This window comes from Pelobates fuscus, chromosome 8, assembly GCF_036172605.1.
Source record: "Pelobates fuscus isolate aPelFus1 chromosome 8, aPelFus1.pri, whole genome shotgun sequence".
NCBI classification, from domain to species: domain Eukaryota; kingdom Metazoa; phylum Chordata; class Amphibia; order Anura; family Pelobatidae; genus Pelobates; species Pelobates fuscus.
This window is the reverse complement of record NC_086324.1, coordinates 105,926,339-105,944,944: the sequence shown is the minus strand read 5'-3', so window position 1 is coordinate 105,944,944 and position 18,606 is coordinate 105,926,339. Positions and strand designations below refer to the sequence as shown.

At 41.2% G+C, this 18,606-nt stretch overlaps 1 protein-coding gene across 1 annotated transcript in view; it reads left to right on the top strand.

The window, feature by feature from the left end:
* The window catches only part of RFTN2 (raftlin family member 2), a 484,037-nt gene that overhangs the window by 190,418 nt on the left and 275,013 nt on the right, over positions 1–18,606 (top strand). Inside the window, exons 3-4 of the mRNA XM_063430216.1 lie at positions 6,503–6,614; positions 11,791–12,052. Coding sequence (XP_063286286.1) covers positions 6,503–6,614; positions 11,791–12,052 — 374 coding nt within the window. The remainder of the gene's footprint in view (positions 1–6,502; positions 6,615–11,790; positions 12,053–18,606) is intronic.

Genomic DNA, 18,606 nt, shown 5'->3' with positions numbered 1-18,606 from the left:
ACAGTCTCTAGTCTGCTCTGTGTCAGCGTGTATCATGGATCCTTAGGACAGGTGTACAACCATTTCTTCCAAGTGACCCTATGTAGGGGGAACAGTCTCTATTCTGCTCTGTGTCAGTGTGTATCAGAGGCTTTGAGGACAGGTGTCAATACCTGCCAAGTGACCCTATGTAAGGGGAACAGTCCCTATTCTGCTCTGTTTCAGTGTGTATCAGGGGTTTTGAGGACAGGTGTCAATCCATATCTGCCAAGTGACCCTATGTAGGGGGAACAGTCCCTATTCTGCTCTGTGTCGGTGTGTATCAGGGGTTTTGAGGACAGGTGTCAATCCATATCTGCCAAGTGACCCTATGTAGGAGGAACCGTCCCTATTCTGCTCTGTGTCAGTGTGTATCAGGGGTTTTGAGGACAGGTGTCAATCCATATCTGCCAAGTGACCCTATGTAGGGGGAACAGTCTCTATTCTGCTCTGTGTGAGGAGGAGTAACGGGAAATGAGTAGCTCGGCATCCAACCTTGTGCAAATGGGGTCTTTCATGCTGTCGTGCCTGTTGAGGGACCCTCGTATAAAAAGGCTGAAGGAGAACGACCTGTTCTGGGTGTCCACGCTAGTAGACCCCCGGTATAAGCAGACAGTGGCGGAAATGTTACCGAATTACAAGTCGGAAAGGATGCAGCATTTGCAAAATAAATTAAAAAGTATGCTTTACACAGCTTATAAGGGTGATGTCACAGCACAACGGGAATCTAACAGGGGAAGAGGTGAAAGTGATCCTCCTCCCACGACCACGCCATATCTGCCAAGTGACCCTAGGCAGGGGGAACAGTCCCTATTCTGCTCTGTGTCCGTGTGCATCAGGGTCTCTGAGGACAGGTGTCAATCCATATGTCAAGGTGTCAATCCATATGTCAGGTGTCAATCCATATCCATTGTGATTTAGGAATGTTAGGTGATTTCTGCCCTTTATGGATTAAAAGCAGACTCTGCATCAACTGTGTAATTTCCCATGGGAGTTTTGCCATGGATCCCCCTCCAGCATGCCACAGTCCAGGTGTTAGTCCCCTTGAAACAACTTTTCCATCACTTTTGTGGCCAGAAAGAGTCCCTGTTGGTTTTAAAATTCGCCTGCCCATTGAAGTCAATGGCGGTTCGCCGGTTCGCGAACATTTGAGGAAGTTCGCGTTCGCCGTTCGCGAACTGAAAATTTCGGGTTCGCGACATCACTATATCAGAGTATAACAATTGCTACAAAATGTGTAGCAAGAATAGCACTGCAGGAGAGTCTAGAGAGACTGCAGGAGAGTCTAGAGAGCATCTATTCTCTAGACTCTCCTGCAGTAAAGTGTCTACTAGATATAGGAGAAATGCCTCTTGTGCTCCAATTTTCAAATTACTAAACGGCACACTTGTGTGGTTAGAGAAATAAGACAATGATTGTCAAAAAATAAGGTGCCTGAGGCAAAGGAGGGTTACGAAACAGTGAACCGCTAGGATTTGTGTGTAATAATCAATTAAATAAAAGTATATAGAATGTAGCAGTCCTAACGCTGGCTTATTAATTAAGATCTAAGTGCCTTATGGCACACCTTATAAAATGCCTATACTGCCTCTATAACCCCCCATAGCAAGCTAGTAGGTAGAAGACAGGACTGAAAAACAGATGCCTAGATGAAAGAGCAATTTAGCTGGCAAGATTGCGGCTGTGATGAAACACCAACAGAAGTATAGCTGACTAAGCGTCCTGACGCACGCATTTCGTCTGGGTTACTCATCAGAGGGGAACTGTAGAAAGGTAAGTATCAGTATGTATATGTTAGGGTAACCAATGAGGCTGGGGGGGGGGGGGGGGGAGGGGGGGCTTTCGTTTTCTCACTACTGATTTTTAACCCTAAACATACTTCACTGTGGCAGTGTGACAATATCATGTTAATACGAGGAGTATGACTTGTTGCAAGCTAATACGTTAGAATGGAGATCATTGATGATACAGTAATCTGTGTGTAAATAAATAACTCACTAAAAAGGAGAAAGTAGAAAATTATCTGGCCGTTTGTAATATGTTCTGTGTCAGTTATCAGCCAAGGATTAATAACTGATACCAGAGTAAATCACTAGTGCAGGTCTCATGGACAGTATTTAGTGCATGCTGTCCATGGGAATGTTACATATACTGTAAATGGCTGAAAAGAGAAACCTAGTAAAAAGGACCAGACCTTTTTATCTGCACTAGTGATTTACTCTGGTATCAGTTATTAATCCTTGGCTGATAACTGACACATAACATATTACAAACGGGCAGATAATTTTCTACTTTCTCCTTTATAGAGTTATTCCCAACACTAATGATCATTTATTTATTTACACACAGATTACTGTATCATCAATGATCTCCATTCTAATGTATTAGCTTGCAACAAGTCATACTCCTCGTATTAACATGATATTGTCACACTGCCACAGTGAAGTATCTTTAGGGTTAAAAATCAGTAGTGAGAAAACTAAAGCCCTCCCCCCCCCTAGCCTCATTGGTTACCCTAATATATAAATACCGATACTTACCTGTCTTCAGTTCCCCTCTGATGAGTAACCCAGACGAAACGCGCGCGTCAGGGGCTCTGGATGCTTAGTTGGCTATACTTCTGTTGGTATATCATCACAGCCGCGATCTTGCCAGCTCAATTGCTCTTTCATCTAGGCATCTGTTTTTTTCAGTCCTGTCTCCTACCTACTAGCTTGCTATTGGGGGTTATAGAGGCAGTATTGGCATTTTTTAAGGGGTGCTCTCGAATGCACTTAGATCTTTATGAATAAGCCAGCGTTAGGACTGCTACATTCTATATACCTTTATTTAAGTGATTGCTACACACAAATCCTACTGGTTCACTATTTCTTAACCCTCCTGTGCCACAGGCCATTTTTTTTTACAATTATTGTCGTATTTCTCTAACTACACAGGTGTGCTGTTTAGTAATTTGAAAATTGGAGCACAAGAGGCATTTCTCCTATATCTAGTAGACTCTTTACTGCAGGAGAGTCTAGAGAATAGATACACTGCGCTCCCCTCTGCTATTCTTGCTACACATTTTGTAGCAATTGTTATACTCTGATTTACTAAGTATCTTTTTTCACTGATACTCTCTCTGCTATATTTGCTTTTCGAGGGTTCAGTGTCAGCTCAAGCATGACTACAGGACATCGATTAGCCTTTGGCTGTTTGTTTTTACCATCTATTTTTCATATTTCTACTTTTTAGTATACCTATTAAAAGTTATGTTTTAATGTTCATTCCAACTGACATTATTGATCATGATGTTGAGACACCTATTGGTAGTTTTTTTCCCATCCATATCAGTTAGCTATTTAGGGGTTATCCCCCATTTTCCCTACCACTACTCTGTCTCATACCCTTATTTAGGCTCAGCTTTTTTCCCTTTTTTTTTTTTTTTTTTTAGCTATTTAGAATATAAATAAAGTAATAATTAAACCTATATGGTCACTCAGTAAAGTGAATTCTTTGAAAAAGTTAAAGCCTAAAAGGTGTTGTAGATAGAAGAAAATACATGTGTATTTCTTTAGATAGTGGGTTATTCACTAAGGTGCATTATCAAATATATGAAAACAAATCTCTGGTGATCCAAACTATTTCCCTACTAATACTAACAAATTATAAAATAGGTATATAATCCTAAACCCCAAAGGGTTATCTATACAAGACATATAAGAAAATCTTTAGTGACAGATGTCAACTAATATGTGTATAAATGAATAAAGTGATGATGGACTATATTAGTCGATATGGGGATACGTGAGACAAAATCATAAAAAAAAAACACTAGACAAAAAAGAGCTTAAGGAAAACCATAAGGTTTATACAGAACTTATTAACTAAACATTACTTTTAATGCTGTAGACACTAGGCAAAAAAGGGCTTAAGGAGAACCCTAAGGTTTATACTAAACTTATTCGCTAAAAAATACTCAAATGCTGTAGGTGAAATGAGCCAGCGGTTGTGTACAATAATAAAACAGATACATTATACATAAAAAAATAATTTTTTACTATCGTTGGGTTAGGAATTCAAATTTCTCATATATATTACTGGGAGACTTATAGAACGTAATCCGCATGGGCATGTAAGTTTATATATGGCAAACTCTGTGCGACAATGTATCCAGTTGGCAATCTTGTAGACCTTGCCTGTATGGGGATGGGAAAAAGTCTTAGAGGGATTAACATGGTCACACACCCCAAACATCTGACGCAGCCAATATTTTTATTTTCTGTTGTTGATGGTCTTTAGCAATGGACAGGGTCCGTTTTCACTAGCAAGTCCCTTAGATTTTTGTTCCTTTTATAACAGAACATTGGTTTTGTCGTTAGTTCTTTTGGAAGTGTCGGGTCCTGTTTTAGTATATTCCACTGTCGAGTAAAAGACTCCGTTATCGCCTTGCTTGCTAAATTTAATCTCATTGGGAATACTATTCTTTTAGGTATTAAATCCTTGTTATTATATTGCTCTTTGACTTTAAGCAAAATAGTATTCCCAATGAGATTAAATTCAGCAAGCAAGGAGATAACGGAGTCTATTACTCGAAATTGGAATACACTAAAACAGGGTTCTCCTTAAGCCATTTTTTTGCCTAGTGTCTACAGCATTCAAAGTAATGTTTAGTTAATAAGTTCTGTATTAACCTTACGGTTCTCCTTAAGCTCTTTTTTGTCTAGTGTTTTTTTTTTTACGATTTTGTCTCACGTATCCCCATATTGACTAATATAGTCCCTCATCACTTTATTCATTTATACACACATTAGTTGACACCTGTCACTAAAGATTTTCTTATATGTTTTGTATAGATAACCCTTTGGGGTTTAGGCTTCTATAACTATTTTATAATTTGTTAGTATTAGTAGGGAAATAGTTTGGATAACCAAAGATTTGTTTTCATATATTTGATAATGCACCTTAGTGAATAACTCACTATCTAAATAAATACGTATGTATTTTCTTCTATCTACAACACTTTTTAGGCTTTAACTTTTTCAAATAATTCACTTTACTGAGTGACCATATAGGTTTAATTATTCCTTTATTTATATTCTGTACGGATTTATTTTTATATCCCCATAGGTCCGGTTTGAAACAGTAGCCATGACAACGCCAATAAACCCGTGTCACGGAGAGGGCGGGCCGATTACCAAAATAGGATTTAGTCTCCCAGCGGCTTTTGTAAACACAGGGGCGACTGTAGATTGGCTGCCTTGAACTGTGACGTAGCCGGTACAGGTGCTTGGCCAAAGCTGCTTCTTGACACACGAGGGGCGTTATGCAAGGCAGACATGCGTACTAGCGTTGAGCACACGCTAGATATCAAGGTTGATAGTTTAACAGCTGATTAGGCGAGTGAACATTGGTTGGTAAGTCCTATATATGTTTATCATTTTGTTTATATGTTTTATCGTGTCCTGATGAAAGCTCCAGTCGGGAGTTGAAACGTTGACATCTTTTGGATCAACTGAGAATTAAAACAGATTAACTAATCCTAGAGTGCCGGTATTATTTCATATTTTTATATATATATATGAATATATATATATGAATATATATATATATATATGAATGTGACGGCCGATAAGAACCATTCGGGCCATCTAGTCTGCCCAATTTTCTAAATACTTTCATTAGTCCCTGGCCTAATCTTATAGTTAGGATAGCCTTATGCTTATCCCATGCATGCTTAAACTCCTTTACTGTGTTAACCTCTACCACTTCAGCTGCAAGGCGATTCCATGCATCCACTACCCTCTCAGTAAAGTAATACTTCCTGATATTATTTTTAAACCTTTGCCCCTCTAATTTAAGACTATGTCCTCTTGTTGTGGTAGTTTTTCTTCTTTTAAAATGGTCTCCTCCTTTACTGTGTTGATTCCCTTTATGTATTTAAATGTTACTATCATATCCCCCCTGTCTCGTCTTTCCTTCAAGCTATTCATATTAAGATCCTTTACGTAAACCCAGGGAGATCATGCCAAACTAATCTTATTGATTTTTTGATTGGGTAACTAAAATAATAGATCAGGGTGGTGCAGTAGACATTGCTTACCTACATTTGAGTAAGGCTTTGACACTGTTGCACTGTTGCACATAGAAGGCTTATCAATAAATTGCAATCTTTAAGTTTGGATTCCAATATTGTTGAATGGGTAAGGCAGTGGCTGAGTGACAGGCAACAGAGGGTTGTAGTTAATGGAGTATATGTGTGTGTGTATATATATATATATATATATATATGTATATATATATATATATATATATATATATATATATATATATATATATATAATACATACATACACGATGGTCATACTATTTCAAAATGCATTTTTCTTCTTAAAAAACGATGGAGAATAAGATTAATTTTATTTTGCTTGTTAAGGTTTTACATGTGGAGAGACTGACAAAGACTTTTTCTTTCTTTCTCTCTTCCATTTATTTTCTCCACTAGTCAGAAACATACAACATCACCAGGACAAAGACTCGCCAGCCTTGTAATAGAGGAATGGAATTCAATATGTGAAACACTGACTAATGATGGGATGAGAACGCTGCTGGAAAAAGTATTGCCTTTTGAACTCTGCTTCTGCCTGCAGAATATTAATTGATACTCATGCAGGTTTTTTTTCTCAACAAATGTAGACTTGTTTCCTTGCCATGCTGTGCTAGATTTATGCCTGTTTTGTGAGCCTATTGCCTATTAATCTTTTAAGCTCTTAGTAACTTTAAAAGAATATGAGTAACAAAAGAAAATACAGTGTTTTATAAATAAGTGTGGCACCATTTTTGTTTAAGCTTCTGAATGTTAATGATTTTCATTTTCATATTAACATTCATATGACACAGGGGTCAAACTTCTCACTCATTAATACTGAGTTATAAATATGGTTATTACTAACTGCTCAAAACATTAAGTCTTATATGCTTGACTAGGATATACCCCCTCTGTGAGTTCTGTAGACAGAAAAGTTATTTAAAAAAACATTTGTTATTGTATTCTAAATTAAAACTGACTAGCAAGCTTCAGGGAACCAAGGGTCTGTTACAAGGCAGTGCTACAAGTGTCATTTAACTTGAAATCTAACAATAGCTTAACCCCTTAAGGACACAGCTTCAGAAGCTGGACATACCCTTAAGGACACAAGCAATTTTTGCATTTTTTGCTGTTTGTGTTCAAATGCAATTTGCATCTCTCTCATTTATTGTACCAACACATATTATATACCGTTTTTTAGACAACAAAAAGGGCTTTAATTTGATGTGAAATATACATATATAAATTCTCATTTATTACCAAAAAAAAAAGCAAAATAATGTGGAAAAAAAACCAAAAAAATGCTTCCCCCCCTAAGTTTTGGCAATAATAATGTGTGTATAATATGTCCAGCTTAGGAAAAGTAATTCGAAATAAATTCATTTATGTGTCTTGATTTACAAAGTGCATAATATGTGTAGGATTTCAGTTTATTTTGAAAGTTACAGGTCACAAACTACAAGGTCTAAAATAAAATTTCAATGATAAACAATTTTAGAAGTTGGTATGTTTATCTTGGAAGTTTAATACCCATTACAGGAAACAAAATTGACACACAAAATTATATATTTATATAAAGTAGACATCACAGGCTATTTACCTAAGGTTAGTTTGACACTTTTTGCGTAGCCATTTCACTGCCAATCTCTGCTAAATATTGAAGTAAAATTGTATTTTTTCTCTATTTTGGCATATACACATATTACAAGGTTTTTGTAATGTGTATTTCGTAAACCTAGTGTGTGCTATCCCTGTACAGAACCCCATATTGTGTTCAGCTACATCTGCTGAGTAAAACGATACCCCCATTGTATACCTTTGCCCCTATTCTGTGAAGCTACAATGCCATATAGGAGACCATGTTATTTCAGTTTCTATAGTTGGAATTTTCATAGATGGTCATATGTCTGATTTTGTGGCATTATAGCCATTTGACTGTTCAAATAACCCCACAAAAGCCTTTCATTTGAGAAAGCAGACACTCCAGGGTATGTTATTAGGCATATATTATTCCTTAACTTGCCACCATTTTTTCACCAATTTATTTCAAATTTTGTGGTGAGAAAAAAAAAAAATTGTTTGCCTACATGTTGCATTTTCGCTGGGTATTTCTTACATTTGATAACTTACATTTGAACTAAGTATGCTCAGTTACCTCTTCTGAGTAAAACAATAAGCCCAATTTATGACCTAGACACTATTTTGTGAAGGCAAATTTTGAATCTTAGCGTGGGATAATTTTTCCGTTAGCTTGTATCAAATGTAGTGGTAATAAGCATTTTTTTTTGCCTTTTTGACACACAGTGAGTTTGTACTGTATATTTTGCAAACCTTATGTGTGCTACGGCTTTATAATACTTTATATGTTGCTCAGCTATGTTGTCTAAGTACAGCAATACCCCCGTATGTACCTTTGCCAGGTATATGTGGACGTTAAAGGGACACATTTCAGACACAGCCATTGCAGGTTTTTTCAAACTTTACATTTTTACGCTGTGTCCATACCACACTTTGGAGGTTTTTATTGTAGGTTAATTATTCCAGCTTCCCCATAAATGCATACCATTTCTTAAAGAAGACACCCTAGGGTATTTTAAAAGACGTATTTTGAACCTTAGCGTGAAATAATTTTTCCGCTAGCTTGTACCAAGTGTAGTGGTAATAAGCATTTTTTCAGCTTTTGTGACACACATAGTGAGTTTGTACTGTATATTTTACAAACCTTATGTGTTCTACGGCTATATAATACTTCCTATCTTGCTCAGCTATGTTGTCTGAGCACAGCAATACCCCCAAAATTACCTTTGCCAGGTATATGCGGACATTGAAGGGGCACATTTGAGACACAGCCATTTAATTTTTTTTCAAACTTAAAATTTGTACGCTTTGTCCATACCACACTTTGGAGTTTTTTTTGTAGGTTAATTATCCCAGCTACCCCATAAAGGCATACAATTTCTTAAAGAAGACACCCTAGGGTATTTTAAAAGACGTGTTTTGAACCTTAGCGTGAAATAATTTTTCCGCTAGCTTATACCAAGTGTAGTGGCAATAAGCACTTTTTATGCCTTTTTTACATACTCAATGAGTTTGTAATATATATTTTGCAAACCTTATATGTGCTACAGCAGTATAATACATCATATGTTGGTCCGCTATGTCATCTGAGTACAGCAGTACCCCCGTATGTACCTTTACCAGGTATATGACAACGTTGAAGGGGCACATTTGAGACACAGCCATTTAAGTTAGAATTTTTACGCTGGGTCCATGCCCCACTTTGGAATTTTTTTAATAGGTTGTGTTTTCCAATTACTTCACAAAGGCATACTATTTCCTAAAGAAGACACCCTAGGGTGTTTCAAAAGGCATATTTGAAACCTTAGCGTGGTATCATTTTTTCGTTACCCTGTACCAAGTGTAGAGGTAATATGCATTTCCCCCCTTTTTAAAAAAAAATAAAGCTTTTTTAAAGTTTTTTTTTAACTTTTAAAATGTTTTATTAAGCTTTTAACAACTTATTTTACTATTTTAAAACTTTGTTTAAACTTTTCAAAAGTTTTTTTTTACTTTTAATTGTTTTTTTTTACTTTTAACCCTTAACTAGCCTAACCGTAAATCCCCCAATTTCCCCACTAACTTCTACCCACCCTAGCTAAATAAATAAATATTTTAAAATATTTAAATGAATACATTTTACCCCTGAGGATTGAAAAAAATAAAAGTTAACCCTCAGGGGTTAAAAAAAAAAAAAAAAATCAGATCACAGTGAAATACTGTGGTCTGTATTTTGATCACTGCAGGCAGTGATCAAAGGGCAGGGAAGGGGTTAAATTTTATTTGAAAGAGGTGAGGGGGGGTGGGATTTTGTAATTAACTGGGTTTTTTTTTTACAGCCAGAGACAGATCAGCACCAATCTGTCTCTCTGCAGTTCACAGCTCACACTGAGCTGCAGGGAAACAGATAGGGTTTCACTGCAGCACGTGTGATCGCTCTGACTCCCAGTCAGAGCGATCATATGGGCTGAATCAGTGAAACTGCCCATGGTAGTGTGCCTCCGATATGGAGACACACTACAGGAAGATTAACCCCACGATTTCCGCGATTGTGTCCAGCGTCCTTAAGGGGAGTGCTGCAATGACGGAAAATTTCCGTCCAGCGTCCTTAAGGGGTTAAAGTTCATTACAAATAATAAATACAGCAGTAAATACAATTCACAATGGAAGCATGCATAACAACATATCAGTAAACAATATAGAATAGTTACTCATAGGAAAGCAAGATGAAACATGAAAACTAGCTACAAATCATGCTTTGTGAAGATTAAAGGGACACTATAGTCACCAAAACAACTTTAGCTTAAGGAAGCCGTTTTAGTGTATAGATCATAATCCTGCAGTCTCACTGCTCAAATCTCTGCAATATAGGAGTGTAATCTATTTTGTTTCTGTCCATGCAGCCCTAGTCACACCTCCCCTGGCTGTGACTCACACATGAAAAAATGGTTTCACTTTCAATTAGATGTAACTTACTTTGAAAGTTCTTATTGCCTGCTCTCTAAAGTGAACTTTAATCATACACAGAATGCTTCTGTGGGGACTAGCTAGCTATCAACAGTGCAGGGGATAATACATTTTGAATGAAATAGAATTTGCAATGAAGGAAGTGTAAACATTAGCTGACTCTTTACAGGAAGTGTTTAGGAAGGCTGTGCAAGTCACATGCAGGGAGGTGTGACTAGGGTGCATAAATAAAGTGATTTAACTCCTAAATGGCAGAGTATTGAGCAGTGACACTGCAGGGTAATGATCTGTACACCAAAACTGCTTCAATAAGCTGAAGTTGTTTTGGTGACTATAGTGTCCCTTTAATCTAGTTTATATGAAATGATACCAGCAACATTCTAATAAGCATCAAGACTTAGTAAAGTAGTAAATTAAGTGAGTAAATGAACAAGAGTTAAATAATAATATATGATGACTGGTAACTTGTTTTATTTAAATCCTAGTCTAGGTTGTGGTTTAATAATGGATTTTAAAGTGGCTTAATATAAATCCAGAATTGCAGCATTTACACTGAGGTTAGAGATAAAATGTGTAATTAAAAAAAAGGGAAAATGATCCTAGTTACATACCCTGGATGGGTTTATTTCTAAAATATATATATATACTTTTATGTATATATATGTACTTTTATGTATCAATTCTCGACTGGGTGATTGCTATTTAACTTAGAGAACCATATATGAGATTTTGCAATATTTAGCTTTAGATTGTTAAAATGATCTATGTTGATGGATTTTCCTTTAGCATCGTTAGTTGTGTAGACATTATTATAAACAAAAAACTGTGAATTTCATTTAATTTATTTAAAGATTTATTTTTTATTCACATCTAAAATTGTATATTTAAGATGAAAGCAATACCTTGCCTTTTTAAAAATCAATATATAGTGGAATACCAAATAGCAAAACTGCTCCAGTCAAGAATTTATGGAATCTTGAACAACATATTTTACTAAATAGTTAAAGTCATTACAGTTGTAATTAGCAAGTTATTGACTATTTACTAGCACCTCCAGAGGTGGAGTTTAACAATAACTTGATCTCTAAAAATTAATCCTTGCTATAATAATAAGATCATAAAGTTATACATAGTGTTTATTGTTTTCAGTATCATACAATTAGTATTTTCTCAAAATGCAGGTCAATGAAAATTCTAGAAAAAGAATGAAATTTATTGGGTTTGTAACAAACCATTCCTACCAGTCAACCCACATACGCCTGGAGCAACCAAATTGCAGACACAATGCTGCTGATGATAACAATGTACATTGGGCTGAAGGGACCCTGAGTGGACAGTCTTCTGAAAGTGGAATTGATGAAGAAATCCATTTGGGCAACGAAAGCTTTCAAGATGCAGGTTTAAGAAGAGAGGACAGTTTGCGACAGTCAAGAAAGAACCAAGGTATTATACAGTTTTATTCTACCATGTAGAAAGCTCGATAGACATATTGATATCGAAATTGACCTTACATGTTTAATGTTACATAGTTACATAGCTGAAAAAAGAGACTTGCGTCCATCAAGTTCAGCCTTCCTCACATATGTTTTTGCTGTTGATCCAAAAGAAGGTAAAAAACCCAGTCTGAAGCGCTTCCAATTTTGCAACAAACTAGGAAAAAAATCCTTCTTGACCCCAAAATGGCAGTCAGATATCTCCTTAGATCAAGCAGCTATTACCCCACTAATTAAAAATTATATCCCTGTGTGTTATGTTTTTGCAATTTTATAACATGACAGGAGGCTTCATATTTGCTTAAGTCTCTCTTTACTAGAACTCCACAGCAGCAAAAAACACAGAGAGTAAACAACCAATCAGAAAATAGTAAGGAGACCATATAACTCCCTTCCCAACATTCCATTTCCTCTTTCTTTGCTGCTCCGCATCAGTACAGGTCAGAGTACCACTGCCTCCTGCTATTATTAGTTGGTGGCTTTGGGATTTTATATTTTACTGTATATAGTATTTTATGCATTTTACTTTAGTATTTTATTATTAATTATTTGGGGACTTTTTTGCTCTTCTTCTTCCCTCTGGGGATCTCACTCCCCTTGTTACTGTCCCCTCTGCTTGCTCGCTGTTTACCGGGCGGGTTTTCTTTGCTGCTCTGGGGTTTCTGGAGGCTGGTCTATTTTGCCTCCTCCGATCCCCCCGAGCCCCGGGACCACGAAGTACGTCTCCAGCGGTCCCGTGAGTGTTTTTCTGCTCCGGTCGCGGGGCGCTCGCTATTGAGCGCTCTGCCCACCGACCTGGAACTTCTACACGTGGCCGCAGCTCGCGGCCGCCTCGAGCTGCGGACCGCGTGTGTCCGCCGGGCGGAGAAGGGAGCTCCTGTCGCTCTCGCCCTCTCCCCCGCCCGTTTAGTAGTCTTGGCACCAGGCTCCCTGGTGTGCTGCCGGCAAGGGGGTTCCCACACCAATAGACCGCTGCCGCAGGCCTGTGTGTGGTCTGGGAACCCCCCTTTTTCATCTGAATGTGTTATTTCGTTGGTTTATGTATACACCATACAAGACAAGAAACCTATATTTATTTTCTTTCTGACACAATGACAAATAGAATAAAGCAATATTCAATGTCCTCTATGCTGTATATAATTGTACAGTCAATTCTTGTGAGTTTTATAAATGTGTATGTTTCTGCTACAGGCATTTTCCCTATGCATTGGTATATACTGATGGATTAGGATTTTAGCCCCCTTTGTGTTTTTTTTTTTTTTCCTACTTTAGGCCTTAAGACTATCACGTCCTTCATTTTATTGAGGAGGAGAGCTCCTTTATATATATATATAATATATCCCATATTACTGGCCTGCTGAGACTGTGCCCATATTACTGTCCGACTGAGTCTGTGCCCATATTACTGGCCTGCTGAGACTGTGCCCATATTACTGGCCTGCTGTGTCTGTGCCCATATTACTGGCCTGCTGTGCCTGTGCCCATATTACTGGCCTGCTGTGTCTGTGCCCATATCACTGGCCTGCGGTGTCTGTGCCCATACTTCTGGCCTGCTGTGTCTGTGCCCATAAGAATGGCCTGCTTTGTCTGTGCCCATAAGATTGGCCTGCTGTGTCTGTGCCATTTAACCGGCCTGCTCTGTCTGTGATTAATGATTGGACCGCTCTGTCAGTACCCCATTACGGAGCCGGCGCTGGCCGTGCCTAACCCCCAATGGCCGCTGGCCTAAACTATTTACTGGGGAGTTTATACTGGGGTCCTCTGTGGCCATACTGTAGACACCGGGAATTGTGTCCACATACATTGCTCTCATATTAACTGGGTCTCGCCTGTCATTTTTACCCCAGGGTCACGCTACTGCCAAGATATGGACGCTACGACCCAAGAGAACCTGCAGGCGATGATCAATGCGGCCGTTGCCGCTTCTGTGGAGAAAGCGCTCTCAGTCATCCCAAGATAGGGATATATCGGAGGCTCAGCGCACGCTGATTGAGTCCGACCCTGACTCTCCGGACAGGAGCCAGTCACGCGCATCTAAGCGCTATTGGAAGGGTGCAGGCCCTGAGCCTACTACCCGGAAGGGTAAGGCTCCTGCAAAGCCACCTAAGCAGGCGTCCGCTTCACCTCCGGCACGCCCAAGATACTTCCCCGGAGAGGAGGAAGATTTCACCCTCCCCGCGCCTCTTTCCGCCCTAGATGAATGGCGGGCAGATCAGTCCCCCTCAGAGGACGAAGGCGGGTGTGGTGGGGAAGATTCGGAGGAATGGGCATACCGACAGGACGCCGGTGAGACCACCTTGGAAAACCTTCACACCGCCCTTGGGGAGGACGTGTTCTTGGATGCCGTGTTCTTGGATGCCGTGTTCTTGGATGCCTCTTCGACCCACGCAACATCCGACACCCCCGGTCTCCTGAGTGGTCTCTACCCGAACATCTGGCCCAGTTCGTTCATTATTGGGTTTGCAGACCCCTCGATTGGGCAGTTCGAAAGAGGCTGAGGGCGGAATGCCCCAGACCCACCTTGCCAGACAAGGTCGCTATGACACCCGAATTTGACCCGATGGTCCCCACCTATTTGACCCGGACTGGTCGCGATCCAAAGAAAGGGGTCGAACGCAACCTCCGCCTCGCACAAGATAAGGTACTGGACATACTGCGGCCACTGACACGGATCCTTACCATGGTGGACGAGGCTGTCACGCAGGGCTCTCCCCTGGATGCTACTGCCGTCAGTTTGCCTGCTGGGCAACTCCAACGCGGCTGGAGTTGGGCCTGTTGGCCAAAGGCCTGATATTCGGGAGCCCTTCATCAAAGAGCTCCAGAGGCACGTTAACCTCTATGCTACTTTAAATAAGGCGCAGTCATCGATGAAGAGAGTGTTCCGCTCTCAGTCTTCTCGTGTTTTTGGCAGGGCTGGTAGGCAGAGGGGTCGTGCCTCCAGCCGCTTCTGGCCTTCAGGCAACGAGGATCCCGAACACCATCATTCATCCCCAGCTACCGCTCGGGGTCCTTCACCTCCTGGAGATCGGACCGTGGCAGAGGAAACCGAGCACGTGGTCGAGGCAGGCTGCCCTCAGGTGAGACACATGACACCACATGTTTTTCAAAGGCATTTGCATGCCGGCAGATTAAGTTTTTTGTCTCGACAGGTGGAGAGACATCTCTTTGGACTCATGGATCCTCCAAACGGTCCGAGGTTATGTTATAGATTTCCATTCACCACCTGTTCAGGGGTCCTCCCCCCGGACTCCAGTATCGTCAAGGGAATTAAAGGCCCTGGTGGATATAGAGATACAGGCCCTCTTCGACAAATGGGCAGTTCAGAGGGCACCGGACGAAGGAGGTTTCTTCAGCTCCATTTTTCTAGTCAAGAAAAAGACGGGAGAATTCCGTCCGGTTATAAACCTGAGAAACCTGAACGCCTTCATTTCTTATCATCACTTCAAGATGGAAGGCATCCATCTCCTACGGGACCTCTTACTTCAAGGGGATTGGTTCACTCGACTAGACCTAAAGGTCGTCGATTTCTACGCTTCGTTTGGAAAGGGAGGCCATGTCAATTCACCTGCCTTCCCTTCGGCCTCAGCTCGGAACCGTGGTGTTTCACCAAGCTCTTGAAACCGGTGACCGCACGCATGCGCTCCAGAGGCATTCGATGCCTGATATATATGGACAATTTGCTTCTTTTCTGCGAGGACGCCTCCAGGCTGAAATCTCAGACGGCCTACACGGTCTCCTTGTTCGAATCCCTGGGGTTTGTGGTCAACCAGGAGAAGTCGGCCCTGACGCCGACGCAAGTGGTTAAATGTTTGGGTTTCGAAATAGATGCGGTTCAGTGCATCCTACTCCTCCCTACGGCCATTCGGAAAGAGATTCAGCGGATTTTATGCCAGGATATGATCCCTCTCAGGGTCTTGGCACGGGTAGTGGGCCTCCTGTCCGCTTCTATCTAAGCCATCTATCCGGGCCCCCTTCACTACAGAGCACGCTTCCTACGCCGGATGCCCTCATACGACCAGCAAATTCCTCTCACACAGGAGGTCAAGACCGAACTCCGCTGGTGGCTGTTGCACATGTCGGGCTGGAACGGCATGGTGGTTTTCGGGCCGACCCCGGACTTTGTCCTAGAATCGGATGCAAGCCTATGGGGCTGGGGTGCGACTTGCACAACCGCCTCCACGGGAGGCCCCTGATCAAACATGGAGGCAGGACATCAACTGCCTGGAAATGATTGCGGGGTCGTTCGCTATACGCAGCCTTGCGGGTCACCTGTCGGATTGCTGGATCCTGCTAAGGATGCACAATATCTCGGCGGTGCAGTATATCAACCGCCTGGGGGGGTGCCCGTTCTCGAACACTGCCGGAAGTCACAAAGGAGATTTACAACTTTTGCCTTCAGCGCAATATCACTCTCCAGGCGGAATATCTCCCAGGAGTATCGAACCTGATGGCAGACTGGTTCTCCAGACACTGGAGGGATGCCAGCGATTGGCGACTCCATCGGCAAGTCTTCCTCGAAGTGGCACGACAAAGGGCCCCATTCACGGTGCACCTGTTTGCTTCCAGAACGAACTTCCAGATCCTGAATTACTTCAGCTGGCTCCCAGACCCGACGTGCACAGCAGTGGATGCTTTCCTTCAGGACTGGCCGTCACAGGGAGCCTATGCTTTTCTACCGTTCACTATCTCCAGGGTCCTACTCCAGTTACGGCGTCAACAAGTATCGTTGGTGTTGCTGGTGCCTCTTTGGCAGGGCCAGGCCTGGTTTCCAGAATTACTGGAACTGTATTGTCGGGATCCGCTTCTTCTCCAGTCCCTGCCGACGCTCCTATCGGATACACGAGGCAACCATCACCCCCTCGTACTAGAGCGCCATCTCCACTTGCTGGCTTGGACTCTTTCCGGGGTACCTGGAATGTCGATGAACTATTGGAATCGGCTAGAGACCTCCTATGGGACTCGTGGGCCCCAGGCACGAGAAGATGTTATCTATCCGCCTGGAACGTTTGGTGTCGTTGGTGCTTGGAACGGAGTGTCGATCCCTTTACAGCACCTGTATCCAATGTACTGAATTTCCTTTCGCATCTATTTGACCAAGGTAAATCGTATCGTTCGGTGAACGTGGCCATTTCAGCGGCTCATGTCCCTCTTCAAGGGATGCCGATTCGACAGGATCCCTTGGTTTGTTGATTGTTGAGAGGGATCAGACTATCGCGTCCTCCGTCTCCTAAATATACATCGCTCTGGGACGTACACCAGGTTTTGGATTTCGTTCAGTCTTTGCCGGAGAATCAGGATCTCTCTCTACGACAACTGTCGGCCAAATTTGCACTTCTTTTGTGCCTGGTGTAATTTCGTTGGGTCTCCGACGTTAGGGCTTTTGATGTTAACGCCTTCACCTTTTCCCCAGACGGGGTGACTTTTTTGGTATCGAGACGTACCAAATCCGACTCTTTTGCAGTTTTCTACCCTTTTTTTCGAGAGGCTCCTAGGCTCTGTGTAGTTTCTACCCTGTCTCGTTATGTGGCAATTACCAAACCGCTTCGACATTCACAATCGGGACAACTGTTGATTTCCTACGCACGCCCACACAAACCGGTTTCGACCATTACCCTGGCTAGCTGGATCCGATGGCTACTATCGTTGGCCGGCGTGAAGTCCTCATTCGGTGCTCACTCGGTTAGGGGTGCGGCAGCGTCAGGTGCCCTGATAGCGGGTGCTTCCCTATCCGATATTCTACGTTCAGCAGACTGGTCTCGAGAGGACACCTTCCGGAAGTTTTATTTCAGACCGGCGGAACATGCATCGTTGGCTCTACTGACTGAGCGTTGAAACAGCAAATATGAAGCCTCCTGTCATGTTATAAAATTGTAGATTATGCTAGCTTTAGTGTACCTATAATCTTAATTTTATTAATGACAGGAGGCGAATATTTCCCACCCTTTTGTTTCCCGACCCTTGTTTTCTTTTTGTTCTTGTATGTTGAATTTGAATAAAAATTTATACATCTGGTCAGTTTCTCTAGTGATTATTTATTTCAGTGTTTTCAATTCCTAGGGCGGGGACCGAAAGACTTGGTGTTTTTTTCCCTACTCAATTAAGTCATGTAGCTGGGTGGCTACATGACTTTATGCGTACATTTAATTGGCAAATCACAATTTTCGACTCTGTTTCTCTCGTTTCAGTGTAAAGTTCTCAGGATGAGGTCAAGTTCAGGTCTTCGATTCGGTTGAAAAATTTCTACGAGAACCGTTATTTCTGTCAAGATGGACCGTTATTGTTATATTGTGTTAAGTTTTTTTCCTGACTGTGTTTGTTATCGCAGCTCGAAATAGGAAATGGAATGTTGGGAAGGGAGTTATATGGTCTCCTTACTATTTTCTGATTGGTTGTCTACTCTGTGTTTTTTTGCTGCTGTGGAGTTCTGGAGAGACTTAAGCAAATATTCGCCTCCTGTCATTAATAAAATTAAGATTATAGGTACACTAAATATAGCATAATCTA